We start from the raw sequence: 16,177 nt of genomic DNA on the forward strand, positions 1-16,177 counted from the left end.
AAAATGCATTTAGCAAGAAAGTCAGAATAAGATTTTCTACTTCAAAATTGAATGTTAAAATAAATGTTATTTGAACATGAAAATTGTTTCTACAACTTTTCTCTTTTTTTCAGTGTAGAAAATGAATGTTTTTAAATTCAGATTAATTAAATATTTTTTATAAAACAGTATTTTAGTGTCAGTGATGTTATAATAATAAATTAATAATTTTTTTTTGTCAATGTAAACAAATAAATGGGATAATTATTTATTGTGACCTTGTTTGAAATGATCTAAAATGTCAGTATGTTAATAATTAAAGGGAACACTAAGCTTTTATGTATTTTAAAATTATTCATAGTATATTATAATGCATTATATCTTTTCATAAATAATTGTATAATGAAATAATAATTTGTTCTGTTAAAGCATTATAACAGTAGCATGGGGTGACATTGTGATACAGTCTACAATAAATCTCTGAATTGTTTCAACACAGGGCCAGACACCTGCGTGCATCATGACTGCAGACGCTCAAAACATCTGTGCATGCGGCGCGCTGTAACATGCAGCTGTCACATGATGCTAAATCACTTTCATTTGGGGAATTAGAAGAGGAATCTCAGCGGATTTGGTTGGCGATGCCAGAGAAGAACATTACAGAGCTGTTTCAGAAATGAGACCAAATCCAATAGAATTCTGATGGTAAGCATTTTAGATTTGCCTCAAAGTGTGAGCAGCTGGATATCATTTTGCTGTTGGGCCAGCTTTGGGGATTTTGATGCCTTTTGATAATAATGATTAGTTTAAGAGGCCTTATGGAAAAAATCTAACTGCTTTTTACGACGTTTTCTGATAATATGAAAGTGAAAAAAAAAGTGAAAGTGATGGGACATACAGCCAAGTATGGTGACCCATACTCAGAATTCATGCTCTGCATTTAACGCATCCAAAGTGCACACACACAGCAGTGAACACACACACACCGTGAACACACACCCGGAGCAGTGGGTATCATTTATGCTGCAGCGCCCGGGGAGCAGTTGGGGGTTCAGTGCCTTGCTCAAGGTCACCGAGACTCGAACCCACAACCTTAGGGTTAGGAGTCAAACTCTCTAACCATTAGGCCACGACTTCCCCATATAAGTGGTGTTTGCCCATACAGAAGCCACCATAATGATACTACAACTACTGTAATGTTGTGGATGGCTGCTAGTGCATTGCATTTGGTTCACTCTCAAAAAAAAAGCTACAAAAGCTGTCACTTTTACCTTTTCAAAAGGTATAAATACATACCCTTGAGGTACAAATACCCTTTAGGTCCTTAAAGGTACCACCCCAGTGACAGCTTTTGTACCTTTTTTTTTCTGAGAGTATATAGTATTTAGGTGTACTAGGTGGTTGTATACTGGCCCAGGTCAAATACCTGGCTTTTAAAATGATGCTTTTGGAAACCAGATTTATAAAATGTCTCACAAATTAAAAAAGAAATCAGTGCAGCTGTGCTTCTAGAGAAGCTTGTGGTCTTAGGGTCTGATATCAGTGCAAGCTATTAAACACAAATCAGAAGCACGGCTGTAAACAGACCAAATCTCTCTGTAATTCTCCAAGCAATATACATGCACACATAGAGAAAAGTTCTTCTAAGAGGCAGTGGAAGGATATGAATGGACTAGGATTCTTATGGCGATTCTTCTGATGCAGTCAAACGGAGTGAATATGTAGAGCGCAGATGTGGCACTGAAGCGGAAGATGGCTTTTCCCTTGTTAAGTACTATAAAGGTCTGTAAAAAGAGAGACAAAAAAGGAAAACAGTCAGTCTGGACACATGAAATGTCACTTTTCTGCTGTTATAGACATAATATTGTTCAAAAGTTTTTTAAGTACAGTATATTGATACTTTTATTCAGCAAGGATGCATTAAATTGATTAAAAGCAACAGTAAATATATTTATAATGTTACAGATTTCTATTTTAAATAAATACTAGTCTTTTCAAACTTACTATTCATCAAAGTTTCCACAAAAAATATGAAGCAGAATACTGTTTTCAACATTGATGATGAATTAATGTTTCTTAATCAGCAAATCAGCATATTAGAATGATTTCCGAAGGATCATGTGACACTGATGACTGGACTAATGATGCTGACCTGAAAACAGGTATTCTAAATAGTAATAATATTTCAAAATGTTGTTTTTATTATATTTTTGTTCAAATTATTACAGTTTTGTTTGGTATATTCTTTCAAAATCGTTTAAAATAATTATTACCGACCCCCAAACTTTTGAACAGTAGGTTTTGAACAGTATGATGTTTAAATAATCCAACAAGGCAAGGTTAGACTAAAAGAGAAAGTGTAAATGTTCAGTTAGGTACAATATTTCAATCATACCGATATATCATATTACATCAGTGACCATATTGACCAATATTATTGTTTTTAAATGATCTGCATCAGACATGCAATATTAGAAGTAGATAATCACATGGATGCCTGTAATACTTGATTCTGATTGGTCAGTCAGTCTTCTACTGGCAATTATGTTAGTGTAGTATACACTAGTGTATACACTGTAAAATTATATTTTTTCCTGTGTACAAATATTTAAACATTCTTCAATTAAGATTTTTACAGACATTTACAGAATACAGACATTTACTTGAGAATCACATATTACCCCAATGGGGTAAAGGGCAAACAAGATTATTTTTCTTACTCCAAAACTTCACATCCATTAGACCTCATTTACAGTACTTACTCCTCTTTAAGATGCACTAAAACATCTGAAGGCCGCTTGTGACCTCAGACTGACTCACCCTCTGATTTTTGAAGTAGAAAGGGTCGATGTCCTCCAGCGGGACTCCGACTAGTCCTGCGGGGATGTCACCAAAGATACGAGGCAGCACTTTCCCGGCCTCCAGGTCGGCGCGGGGTTTGGGCTCTTCTGTGTTCCCTGGGTCCGCCTTGTAATCCTTTGTGTTCTCGGTCCACTCTTCGCTGATCCTCTGCTCGATGGCCGCCAGAGACTCTCGAGTGTACGGTCGCAAGCCATCAGGACCCGCTGGCAAGAGCATGGTCGCCATCTTTTCATCCTGATCGTCCTGTTCTAGAAGTTATTCAAAGCTAGAGTGAGTCAGACAGGAAAATAGAGTTAGAAAGTCACTCTTTGAAGCTATGTTTACAGCACAGTGTCTGCAGGTTCAGTCCCCCTGGAGTCAGTAGGTGCTGTACTCAAGGGCTTGATGGTTTTCCCTCAGTGACTTTTAAGGTTACTAGATGTACTTACCAGGGATCAGACCTGTAATATCTGAATTCCCAGTTCACAGCGTAAACCTCCAGACTATCACAACTCTGTGAGTCTGCGAGTGCTTTATAAATGTGTTCTTCATATGTAACTTAAAAAACTATTTTGGACTGTTAAAAAGATGCATAAGATGCAAAATGTCAAAACAAGTGTCATTTATTGTAAAGAAAGATAAATACAAAAAGACTGTGTTTGTGGTTAGTGGATCATGTTGATTGTTAATGTGATTTTCTAAAGCTGTGGTTCCTCCTGTGTGAAGTTGAGGAGAACTGGCTTCGAAAATCCACTCAAAATCACCAAATCAACAACTGGTTCAGCAAAAATGAAGAAAAGTAAAGAGAAAAGATCCTGCAGCATTTGAGACGCACATACAGACAGTTGATCTGAGATTTTATGTAATGCTAAATATTATCTTCAGGAACCACCTGAGATTTTAAGCTCATATTTTAGATAATATAACGGTTTTATATTAAGATTATGCAGGTCAGTTAATGATAACCTGCAAGTAAACAAATAAAATATTTAGTATTGTATTTTGAAAATATTAAAACAAAGTGTTGTATATTATTGTTTTTATACTACAATCATTAATTTTAATTTTAGATGATTTTTTATGATTTCATAAATTATTAACTTTTCATCAACTCACAAACCCCAGTTTAAGGTACCCTGATCTAACGCAATGATTTTTATTTATTTATTTTTATCGGTGCTGTGAAACAATTAATCGCATAAAAAATAAGTTTTTGTTTGCATAATATATGTTTGTGTTCTGTGTATATTTATTATGTATATATTAATACAAATACATACAGTATATATATTGAAAATATTTACGTCTATATTTATATTCTTGTAATTTATATTATAAATAAATATATTTAGTATATAAACATAAAATATTGTTCTGAAATATATTCATGCATGTGTGTGTATTTTTTTATATACATAATAAATATACACAGCACACATACATATATTATGTAAACAAACTTTTATTTTGTATGCTATTTTTTTTTGACAGCACAAATTTATACACGCCAATGTTCAAATGTTTAAGGTCATTTTTAAAAAGACGTCTCTCATGCTGACCAAGGCTGCATTTGTTTGATCAAAAATGGAGTAAAAACAGTAATATTGTGAAATTAATTATTATTATTATAATTTAAAATAAGATTTTTATTTTATTTTATTCTAAGCTAAATTTTGCAGTCAGTTTAATGCATCCTTGCTGAATTAAAGTAATCATTTAAATTTAAAGGATTCTACTATGTAATAGTAATTACTGTAAAAAAAAAAAAAAAATTCTTTATTAAAATAAGAATACATTATTGGCACTATAACAAATACTAAATGATGCATTATTAAATACTTTAAATATATTTTGTGTTTGCAATAGTGAGAATTTAAATAGGAAAATGTGCTTAATTTTCATGAAAATAATGACAAAATGCATGCATTTTATGCAGAAATGAATGTCCTTGACATGTTCTTGACAGGTTTTGTGTGATTTATCCACGTAGTTCATAATGACACTGAACGCTAAAGACACAAATTCTAGTGGCCATGTGTCAAAAGCGATTTTCAATTACATCTAGTAATTTCTTGAATGTTCAGTTCATAATATTCAAGAAAACTGCAGATTCGTGACATTCCTTTTAACCAGGACAGGATTTATTCAGTACAGTTTTATGTTGTATAAGGAATCATCCACTAAGTCCAGCATGAATAAAAGCTTATCCAGCTTTGACCTTCTCAACTTCCTGCTTCATCTTTCATCTTGAATGGAACATTAGACTAAATTAGTGTCAGGCGGGACGTATATTAGTAAAACTGATGACTAACAGGACAGACCTGCTCTCATTAACAGCCTGTGCTTTTATTATTGCAGCTGGAGTGTGGAGAAGGAAGTTCCTGTTCATCTTCTGGCAGACATGTTTTGATTTCTTCACCAGAAAGTGTTATCTAACCCACAGCCTCAAAGTGGCTTACAGCGGCTTAATCTGACCCACAATTCTTAGCTGTAGACAATTACTCAGCTGTCAGCTGTTAGACACATTAATGTGGGACATGGCTTCTGAAGTGCGTCTACTGTATATGTATCATCAATTTAGCATCACATCACTTTCTCACCAATGGATCCTCTGCAGTGAATGGGTGCCGTCAGAATGAGAGTCCAAACGTTCCATTCACTGCAGAAGATCCATTGGTGAGCAAGTGATGGAGTGCTTCTCCAAATTTGTTGCTATAAAGAAAAAACTCATCTACATCTTGGATAGCCTCAGGGTGAGTAAATGTTCAGCAATTTGTTCATTTTGGGGTGACAAAAATGAGGGTAGACAACAAATTGGTAAACTTTGGTAGACTTTAGTGCATTCTGAGCAACATTCAAACGCAACATTCTCTGGGAATGAAAACCATGACTTTGCCGTTACAACCACACTGCTCTAATGTTTAAGCTACAGGAATATTGCGTTTACGTATGAATTTTGCTTTTTAAATCTTGCAAACAGACGGCTTAATTGCCATTCACTGTTTTGAGTACATGACTTTATGTAGCCTAGTGAATTTGAAGTCAGCTTGAAATGGAGATTGTCTGACTTCACTACTGTACTGTGACACATTTCAGAGTGAAACAGCTTATTGAGCAAGAAAATACAATGTAGGTCAGGATTTTATCCATTGGTTGTTGACTGGATTGTGAACAGTGAGCACTGCATACCAGAATGGAGGCAGATGTGAATGCAAAGTGAAAAATATATAATAAATAAATGCATGGATGAAACCTTTGCAATAAGCTTGCAACATGCATTGAGAAATAAACAGGGCCATAAAAACTGGACGATTATGGCGTCAACCCAGCAAAATGTTGATCTATGAGCCATTCTCATTGTTTTTAAGCAACACACTTTTACCCTCAGGTTACTCCAGGGGCATTGAACCTACAATTAGGTGTAGCCTACTGTAAGTTCCAATAAACATTTCTAATGTTGAAAACAGTTGTGCCGCTTTAACTTTCTGTGGAAACCATAATTCCATTTTTCAGGATTCATTGATGAATAAAATGTTCAAAAGAACAGAATGTCTTTGAAATACTGTACAAACTTCTTTTTGTTCAAACAACCTATTTTGTAGGAAACCAGACGCACAGATGATCTGCCATATGACTTGTCTCTGATCTCATTTAAAATAACAGGTCTGTGCCCTTGTACAGTATTTCTGAAGCTTTAAAGCCATAACAAAGTCCATTCAGAACATAAAAAGAGTCATTTAAATTACAAATGTGGCATATGTATGATTTCCTGACCTTTGATCAAGCTGATTAGTGTTCAAATGAATGTTTGTAAATACCTGTATTCATAATATCAACCCGTTCTTCAACTAATAACGCAAAATCAGTGTGATGTGAGTGTTTGTCTGCTGATGTCAGTCGAAATGACTCACATTCTCTCAAACATAATGTAAGCAAAGTAAGTCAGGCTTTGAGTAGTACTTACACACACACACACAGAGGGTTTTTTTCTCTCTCTCTTTCTCTCTTGTTTTCTTTGGGTTCTTCATCTATTTGTATTGCCACTGTTGATTGTATTAACTTTTTTAGCAGGTTATTTTATTTTTATTAAACTTAGACTGATCATTCAGCGCAACTGATTAAAGCAGTCCTCACCAAAATTCAGTTTAGTAGAATTATTGTTTTTGATGTATAGTATATTTGAATCTTATTTTTATTTATTTCATGATTCACATCATATCACCATTTTTGTTAATTGAGGAGAAAACAATCAAAATAGTTGACCATATGGTCTTATTCAATACAACATCCAGCTTGTGTGTTTTTGATTAATTGCAATATTTCATCCAATAGACAAAAGACACCTGACACTTTTAAATCAAGTTGACGCAGGAATTGCTTATTCTTTCAGACAATGTGGAATCAATGCCAGCATGCTGAAGCACAAATATTTCCCCAAAGCAAACAGAGATAGTATTACCTATTTAGTCACTTTTACTGAGACATTTCTGAGAATTAGCGTAGGCCTTTGTGATCATTGCAAACACATTCATCCATCTATTTTCTATGCCCATTATATAATTTTAAAGGTATTCATAATGCTGTATAATGAATAATGTTATGCATTCTTTTTGCATCATTGATTCTGTTATCTTCCTGTTTATTAGCTGCTTTAAAACAATCTGTTTTTTATAAAACACTATATCAAATAAGATGACATTTTATAGACAATTGAAATTAGTGATCAGTCATATCGATACATCAATATTTAACCATTTTAAGATTGTCAGCATCAGCTCTTGTATTCACCTTGTATTCAAAAGTGAGTCAATTTTTCATTACACTCAATCAATTTTATGTACTTTTCAATTCCTTATTAACTGTATAATGGAAGCTGTTGGCATTTTATTGGCCAGACTGCACTCTAGATAAAATCATTAGAATCAACATCTGCTTGAAACGAATCAAAACTCAATATAATGCTTAGCAATCCATTCTTACACTGATTAAAAAAAGCATTATTGCATGCTCTAACTTTAAATTAGTTGTTAAGACTGTTAAAAATTACAGTATACTGTTTAAAATTTACAATGCATTGTAAGATATTATGAATCATTTTAATGCATTAGAAAACATTTATTTGTTTTTTTAAAGTGACATGACATACAGCCAAGTATGGTGACCCATACTCAGAATTCATGCTCTGCATTTAACCCATCCAAAGTGCGCACACACAGCAGTGAACACACACCCGGAGCAGCGGGCAGTCATTATGCTGCGGTGCCCGGGGAGCAGTTGGGGGTTCAGTGCCTTGCCCAAGGACACCTCAGTCGTGGTATTGCCGGCCCGAGACTCGAACCCACAACCTTAGGGTTAGGAGTTAAACTCTCTAACCATTAGGCCACAACTTCCCCTTTTTACTGTGATTCCGGAAAGAAATGACAGTCCTTTCCTCTAAAATTCATTAAACTCACAACAATACAATTGCTTGCTTTCACTGATTTCTCACTGTTCTGACTGGTGTGATAAAACCAACCGATCCATAAAGGATCATTAAATGGGAGGTGTCATGTAGAGTGCTGTCCCATAATGCATTATATCCATGTCCTCCCTGCAGGCCATCTGAATTAGCTGCTAAACTCCAACCGATGAGAGACAAGTGAGGGACAGAGAACCAATTGGGTTCAAACACTCAACACATATATATCCTCCTTTACATTAGTGCATATAGCAGATTGTTTTGTCCCAAGTGCATTCAAGGTACAGGGATTAAACCCCCAACCTCTTCATCACAGGGGTTTCTGCAGCAAATAGAAGGACCATTTTGGTTCCCCAAAGAACATTTTGACTTTACATTTAAAACTCTAAAGAAGCTTTTTCCACTATAAAGAATAAATAATAAATAAATAATCACGAAATGTCTGTAAAATGATGAAATGGATTCCCCCGGCATTCGTATAACCAAGAAAAAATGTTTTTAAAACATAAACTGAATGTTCAAAAATAATGTTTTCAGAATTTCTCAGACATTCTTAGAACATTTTGTGGAACGGAAAGGTTCCATGGATGATAACGGTTCTTTATAGAACCATAGATGCCAATAAAGAACCTTTAAGAGTGTAGAGTCAGGCTCTAGCAGTTGTTTTGCAAAAGGAGAAAAAGTCACCATAAGGTCAACAAACAACTGACATTAGTTTTCAGGTTGGATTCACTGTTTACAGTTCCTGAAACCATCAGCACTGCAGTTTGGCCAATTAAGATGAATTTGATAATGTCTCTGAGTTTGACAGGAGCGGACATGAACAAACTCTCATGATCATGTTTTCCATCAGAGCATCTTTTTTTTCTTCCCCCGTTTTTTTGTTCTAAATCCTCAGATCTCTCAACTTCCAATTTGAACTAAAAAGTAAATTCAACATTTTCGATGTGTGCTTACAAGATTTTCTGTGTTAACAGATGAGAAAAAACTGATCTAAAGAACCTATTAGAACAACTTTTAATGTCCAAAGAACCATATATCCACAATACATCGACGAAAAGAATAAGGTTCTCTGAACCATGAAGAATCTTCACTTTTAAGAATGTCCTTCTGTCTTTGTCCTCTGTTATTTACATAGTTCAACATGCATTTCCCTTTTTAATGTATGTATTAAATCATTGCATGTGTAATTACACCAAAACTAGAACGATTTACAAAGATTTATACTATAGAGATATTTCATCAACTTTAACCCTTTTTACAGGTAAATAAAATATTTTTTCTTACATGTAAACTCCGTTAATCGCAGCACTGCATCCACGCATTTTCCCTTTATTGCGCTGATGTAAATCCAAAATCCCAGTCTGATCCATGATGGGTAGGTAACCACAATCCAAGAAAAAAAACTAAAAAATATATATAGCCTATGTATATATATGTGTGTATTTTCCGCAAAGGACTCTGGAAGATTTTTCAGACTGTCTCTGCTGCTGTAGGTACATAGATTTTCACTGAAATCTGGATTCCGCACAAATGCATCAACCTCAGATCCCACGCAACGCTCATTTTACGCGCTCCGAATTTAAAGTTTAACTCTATTTCCCCAGCATTCATATAAAAAGAACTATGTATCCCAGCGTCGTCCGTGATTGCAGAAGACCAGAGTGCATTTTTAGCCCATTTGCAGATTTTTCCAGTTTCTTTGGCGCACAGCAGCAGTTTGCGCGTCTCTCTGTGCGCAGGAACTGTTTCCAAACACCCTGCGCGCGCCCTTGAGCCGCGCTGACGGATTACGCACATCATAACCAAACAATTACGCACGCCAAATGAGTTAAAACTATACTGTGTGTAACCAGCTGCGCCCGAAGTGAACTCAGAGTTATAAAGCAGTCAATAAACACAGAATACAATCGATACGTGTAATAAAAGAGTCGCACAGTCATATTTTCTTGCGGTTTAACGCCATGATTTGTGCTTCCTGTCTTATAACCTTCAAAAGTCGTAAATATATGTTTGTTTACATTTTCTTAAGGTTGCAATCAACTATTTAGTCTATTTTAGTACAAATGATAGCCCCCAAAACACTTCTGATTTACTTTCCCCCATGACATGAATATTACAGCTTGTATTTCAATAAGAATCAACATTAAAAACTCTTTCCTCCTGTTTAGGAATTGATTTATTATCTAGCTTCTCCCTCTAGTGGCCTCGATGTATTGTTCTATTTTTAATATATAAACCACGTTTCTCTCCTTAGCACTTTCCGGCTCATAACAAATCTCTACATACTATTCATATTCATAATTTTACCCTACTTGTATTATTCTATAAATATGTAATTATTTATCTTGTCTACACTTGCCTTCTCTAGTCGCTTGTAATACCGACGCTCTGCCGGTGGTGGCAGCACCGCGGCGCATGAGTGACTGATACACACACAGCGTATGACGTAGAGGAAGAAGAAGCGCACTTAGTGTACAAACGTACAGCGGAGCAGTTATTTGTCGTTTTTAGTTTACATTTTAGTCAATTAAAGAGAACAATGTCGGAAAGAAAAGTTTTGAATGTAAGTACCTCCTTCTTTAATTTTTATATGATCGTTGTGTACCGGTTTAAGTAATTTAGTTATTTGAGTAACGTTAGTAATATCAGCATGCTAATGAATTAGCAACGGAATGTAGACATTATATAAATAATGCGAATTTGTTTTCTAATTTAGTGTGTGATGTTTTCGATATTCATAACTTACATAAATTATATGTTGAAATAATCTTAAATACACCTCCTGAGGTAAACCTTTAAATAAGTTTCTGTTTACAAAGATTATTGACGTTACTGTGGTAAACTGTCACCTTACAGCATCTGTTCTTGTTTTTTTCCCTCAGAAATACTATCCTCCGGATTTTGATCCGTCTAAAATCCCTAAACTCAAACTTCCCAAAGACCGTCAGTATGTGGTCAGATTGATGGCACCATTTAATATGAGGTATGGTTAATTTTGTATGCATATGTTGTATATTCGTGCAGGTTTCAAATAAATAAATGCTTTTAGAAATAAATAATATGCAATAATAATAATTTTCGAAAGCTTCTCAACTAAGGATCATGGAACAAACGTTTCATGTTTTATTTTATATTTTCTGAGCAAAAAAAAAAAAAAAGATTATTATACAGTTTTACCACGTTTTACAGGAAACACTGTGTCATTCAGTGTAACGATAGTTTGTATAAAAGATTTTGTGTCGAGCTAGAGTTATTCAATTACATTAAAAGACTCACTTAAGGATGACAGCGCAGCCCCAAAATGTAAAATCTTTTGCCACTATCTTTCAAACCACTAGGTTTTTCCCATTTGTCAGTGAGAAGATATTAATAAATTAAAATATTATATAGTTTACTGATTCATTTATATATTTTAATAAGTACAGGTCAGAAAAAGTATGCTATTTCATTTTTACATAAATTTATCTGTTGCACTATATGATGATGGAACATAATTTCACCCATATTTTGAGGGTTTTTTTTTTCACAAAAGTTATTTGAAACATAGATACTTTATTTGCATTTAATATGCTTTGTTTTTATTAAAAAAAAATCTATTTAATTTGATGTAGACAAAATTTATATTAAATGTATTTATAGTAAATACATTATGTAAATATAATTATATTAAAAAAGTATATTAACTATTTTTAACAGTGAAAATTCTCTTGATTTCTCTAGTAGTGAGGAAGACATCTGGATTTTGATTTCTTGGAGATTATATCATCTTTGCATCAATAATGCTTGTTGGTACACAGGTGTAAAACGTGTGGGGAGTACATTTACAAAGGGAAGAAGTTCAATGCCCGTAAGGAGACCGTGCAGAACGAACTGTACCTGGGGCTTCCCATTTTCAGATTCTACATTAAATGCACCAGATGCTTGGCTGAGATCACTTTCAAGGTACTAGAATAAACACGCACATCATACTCTTTAAAACTCTTAATAGTCTTGTGTGTTTGTTTCGTTGCACTTCATCTGATTGTTGTGTTAAACAGACAGATCCAGAGAACACAGATTACGCCATGGAACATGGTGCAACGAGAAATTTTCAGGCAGAGAAACTGATCGAAGAGGAGGAGAAAAAGATCCAACAAGAGCGAGAAGATGAGGAACTCAATAACCCCATGAAGGTCTGATAGAAATTTAAAGACTACGTGTGTGTTTTATGATATTAGAAGTTTTGTTAGAGATTTATAGTTGTATTCTGTGCTATTTGCGATTTGTTTTTTCCATAAAAAAAAAAAAATTTGACAAAAGCTTTATTTATTTATTTTTTATTCTTTTTTTTCCCATTTAATACATAAAGTCTTTACAGCATCTTTAAGCCCATGCAAACTTAAAACATAACTCCCTGAATGCTGTCACAGGTCCTGGAGAACCGCACACGGGACTCAAAGTTGGAGATGGAGGTGCTGGAGAATCTGCAGGAGCTGAAGGAGCTGAACCAGAGGCAGGCGCAGGTGGACTTTGAGGGCATGCTGGGCCAGTACAAAGAGATGGAGCGGAGGCTGAGGGAAAGAGAGCAGGAGGAAGATGAACGAGAGACCAAGTAAGAAACTTTTGAACTATTTGAAGCATTTGGCCTTTTTGCTTCATACACTATATGTTGGATTTTGAGATTTTAAAAATGCATTGGTCACATTACAGGTTCATGTAAGGTCAGTATGAACCAGAAATTGCTGCCGACTTTATTTCAGTGTGCCTTTTATGTCCTTTTTGATATTTTTTGGGGTTTCGCTACATGTGTGGACATACAGTGGAACGAAATACCGTGCCTCACAGGACCACGGTGCTACATAAATACAGACATACAACAATGAAGAAAAACAGTATAAACCTATACACAACTAACCTACTGTCAGATTTTGACTATAAATATACTATATATAAAAGTTTAAGCTAAAAAAAAAACTATACAAATATAGTATGGTGACGTATTTCCAACTGAAATAGAATATTGAATAGAGGGTGGGGTTTTGTTTCAGTGCTCCTCCTCTCTGTCTCTCTCTCATAGCAACCTAATGGTTAGAGGAAGGGGTGTGGTTAAGGATGACGTCATCAGAGAAGGAATGCCATTCTAGAGTGGAAGCAAATGTTCAGATTTTGATTAAAGATTACCCACAAAAAACACAAAAATGTCCAGGAGTAGAGGAGGGGGTTAGTGTGACTTGTAGTGGTTCCCTGCAGTTTTCTGTCAATAGAAGATAGATGATGAAATGTTCAAAATGTTAAATTCGTGAGAATGAAAAATTTATATTATGTAGCCCTACAAACAAGCAAAGCAAAGCAAACCTGGATTTTTTTATATTATAAAAATATGATTTTCCCCCTCAAATCATGAGGCTGTAGATTGCTGTATCTAAAATATGCTTTATGTACAAAATGTAAATATTCCTATGTATGTTAACCTTATAAGTTGATGTTTTTTTTGATAATTGTGTCCATATTGTTTACCATGTATATTTGCATATCACAATAATTGCACCTTTATGGGGTCATGTGCTTTCACAGTGAAAGTATCTTTTTCCCAAAGCATTTAATGTCTAGATTAAGAAGCTTAAATGATATAATATAGTGCGGTTTAGACTTCTCTTTTCTCTTGCTCCACATAGAGAGATGTTGGAGAGAGCTCTGGTCAAAAGACTGAGGGACTCGGACTCTGAAGAAGAGACAGAAGATGCAAAAGACCAAAGCAGGAAACACACGGCTGATAAACCCACAGACATCCTCACCACAGACCGGAGCACAGGACCACAGGTGCAAAGAAAGACCGCAACCTCCACCTCATTTTATGTTTCTCGAATTTTCAATCTTCTCACATAATAATTTCAGCTCAAATCAATATTTCATATCCATTTATTCATTTGTCACAATAAATATTAACCAGGATAATGGTCAGCCAGGCATTGCTGCAAAATAAACACTCACAAGGATTGCTGACTGTACAAAAACCAAGTGTTCTTTTAGCTTGCATGTGTTTTTCTGTTGTCTGTTTCTCTTTAATGTTTATGCTGTTGATCTCCACAGGGATCATCATCTGTGGGTGTAAAGAAACAGAAGGTGGAGAGCTGGGAGAGGAGTGTCGGAGGTCTGGGTGTGAAGGGAGCTCTGGGGTCTCTGGTGGTGAGGAAGAAACCAGCCGATTCTGCCTGTAAACCTGCTGCCGCTGCACCACGACAGGCTCCTGACACACAAACAGGTTTGTGATGATCATGATTTGCTGCTCACGAAACATTTCTGGTTATTAGCAATGTTGAAAACAGTTGTGCTGCTTCATATTTTTGTGGAAACTGTGATTGTTTTTTTTAAGATCCTTTGATTAATTGAAAGTTCAAAAGAACAGCATTTATTTGAAATAGATTTTTAAATGTCTATTTAAAAAAAAAAAAAAAAAAAAAAAAACCTAGATTTTTAAATGGAGTATATATAAGCTTTACTAAAAATATATATATATATTTTTTTAAATGTCTTATGTATGAATTTAATAAACCAAAATTGTTATTGAATGATTATTTATTAACATTACCTCTATAAAAATAATTTAATATTTTTTATACTTTTTTAATAAACAAAAATTTATTTTTATTTACCTTTTTTGCTGTTTTACTAATATACATTTTATTTTTCATTTTTATTATTTTTTTATTAATTTTAATTATTATTGTTTTATAAATCTAAACTGCAGTTTTGTTTTATGTATATAGTTAATAGATAGATATTTATTATTTAATAAACCAAAATGGCAGTGGATGTATATCAGGATATCAGGAGTTATTATTATTATTATTATTATTATTATTATTATTATTATTATTTCTCTAGAATCAAGGAATGGTACAGATGTACAGATTTTTTTTAATAAACTGGTGGGGCAAAAAAAATTAAGGGATTTGGTACCTGTGATAAAACCCACTGTAGTTTCCACCATAAATCCTAATGTTGTATTTAATAATGTATCAGACATAGTTTAGGGTTTTGCCATCTCTGTAAACCTGTGCTTTCTCTGTCTTTCCAGATCATTCAGGCGCAGGTCCTGCCCAACCTGAGTCCTCCAAAGCTTCCAATAGACAGCCAGTCGCATCTCAGAATGGTTCTTCTCTCAGCCTCTTGGGGGCGTATACAGACAGCGATGACAGCAACTCTGACTAGGATGGAGAGAATGACTGAAACAAATGTTTGTTTTCAGACCAGCAAAACTTCACCACCATTCTTTTTACAGACCACTTTAAGTTTCTTTAACTTGGACTCTTTCAAAGTGCAATTCAAAAGATTTTTATTTTTCAGTGATTAACATTTTAGCTGGAGGAGCATTGTTTATGAGGCGCTGTTTCCATTGCCTGGATTTCATTCGGTCTGTTAGATCTGCATCATCCCTCTGTCTCTAATGTTCTCTATAATGTGCTTCTAATGTATAATGCACTCTATAATGTAGTATTTGTTTCTCCATGTTAGCTCAATCAATACGAGGAAATGCATTTGAGGGAGATAAGTGAATCTGAATCTAATTTCCACTGATCATCTCTAATCCCTCTCTAATCTCATTTCATCTTCCCAATCATCAAGCAAATAAAATGTTTTGTTTCCGAGCACAGAATGTGTTTTTTTTTTTTTTTTTTTCAGCTGTGTTGGTTTTAGCAAATATTTTGAAATATGTTTCAGATATATTATTATTTATCAAATATTTTCTGTATTGTAAGCTTCACAAAAGGCATTTTCACAATGCTGAGTAAACGCTACTTTGTGCCTGATCAAAATTCAGTGTAGGCACAATGCTGCATAAAAGCTAGACTTAATTATGTTGGCTCACACCCACTTCAGCCCCAGTATCAAAGTATATGTGCTGTATTGATGCAT

At 34.5% G+C, this 16,177-nt stretch overlaps 2 protein-coding genes across 2 annotated transcripts; one reads left to right on the forward strand and one right to left on the reverse strand.

Annotated features, from left to right (window-relative positions):
- Positions 1-1,281: 1,281 nt before the first annotated feature.
- LOC122136275 (sodium channel protein type 2 subunit alpha-like) lies at positions 1,282-9,998 on the reverse strand. The gene is made up of 3 exons (XM_042719044.1): positions 9,566-9,998; positions 2,800-3,106; positions 1,282-1,763 (listed from the first exon to the last, which is right to left on the reverse strand). Exons 2-3 carry the CDS (start codon positions 3,064-3,066, stop codon positions 1,623-1,625), a joined length of 408 nt encoding a protein of 135 aa, XP_042574978.1. The 5' UTR covers positions 3,067-3,106; positions 9,566-9,998; the 3' UTR covers positions 1,282-1,622.
- Positions 9,999-10,685: 687 nt separating this feature from the next.
- On the forward strand, positions 10,686-15,912 carry LOC109112016 (splicing factor YJU2-like). The gene is made up of 8 exons (XM_042719046.1): positions 10,686-10,844; positions 11,164-11,264; positions 12,079-12,223; positions 12,319-12,453; positions 12,691-12,872; positions 13,936-14,080; positions 14,351-14,522; positions 15,339-15,912. Exons 1-8 carry the CDS (start codon positions 10,821-10,823, stop codon positions 15,470-15,472), a joined length of 1,038 nt encoding a protein of 345 aa, XP_042574980.1. The 5' UTR covers positions 10,686-10,820; the 3' UTR covers positions 15,473-15,912.
- Positions 15,913-16,177: the final 265 nt, after the last annotated feature.

Source organism: Cyprinus carpio, chromosome B2 (assembly GCF_018340385.1).
Source record: "Cyprinus carpio isolate SPL01 chromosome B2, ASM1834038v1, whole genome shotgun sequence".
Lineage (NCBI taxonomy): Eukaryota > Metazoa > Chordata > Actinopteri > Cypriniformes > Cyprinidae > Cyprinus > Cyprinus carpio.

Excerpts from the sequence above, each read along its gene's own strand:
- LOC122136275 (XM_042719044.1), bottom strand. The coding sequence starts at position 3,066 with ATGGCGACCATGCTCTTGCCAGCGGGTCCTGATGGCTTGCGACCGTAC. Across the intron at positions 1,764-2,799 it reads TCTACTTCAAAAATCAGAGG|ACCTTTATAGTACTTAACAA; the intron begins GTGAGTCAGTCT and ends CTCTTTTTACAG.
- LOC109112016 (XM_042719046.1), top strand. The coding sequence starts at position 10,821 with ATGTCGGAAAGAAAAGTTTTGAAT. Across the intron at positions 12,873-13,935 it reads GAAGATGAACGAGAGACCAA|AGAGATGTTGGAGAGAGCTC; the intron begins GTAAGAAACTTT and ends TGCTCCACATAG. Across the intron at positions 14,081-14,350 it reads ACCGGAGCACAGGACCACAG|GGATCATCATCTGTGGGTGT; the intron begins GTGCAAAGAAAG and ends TGATCTCCACAG.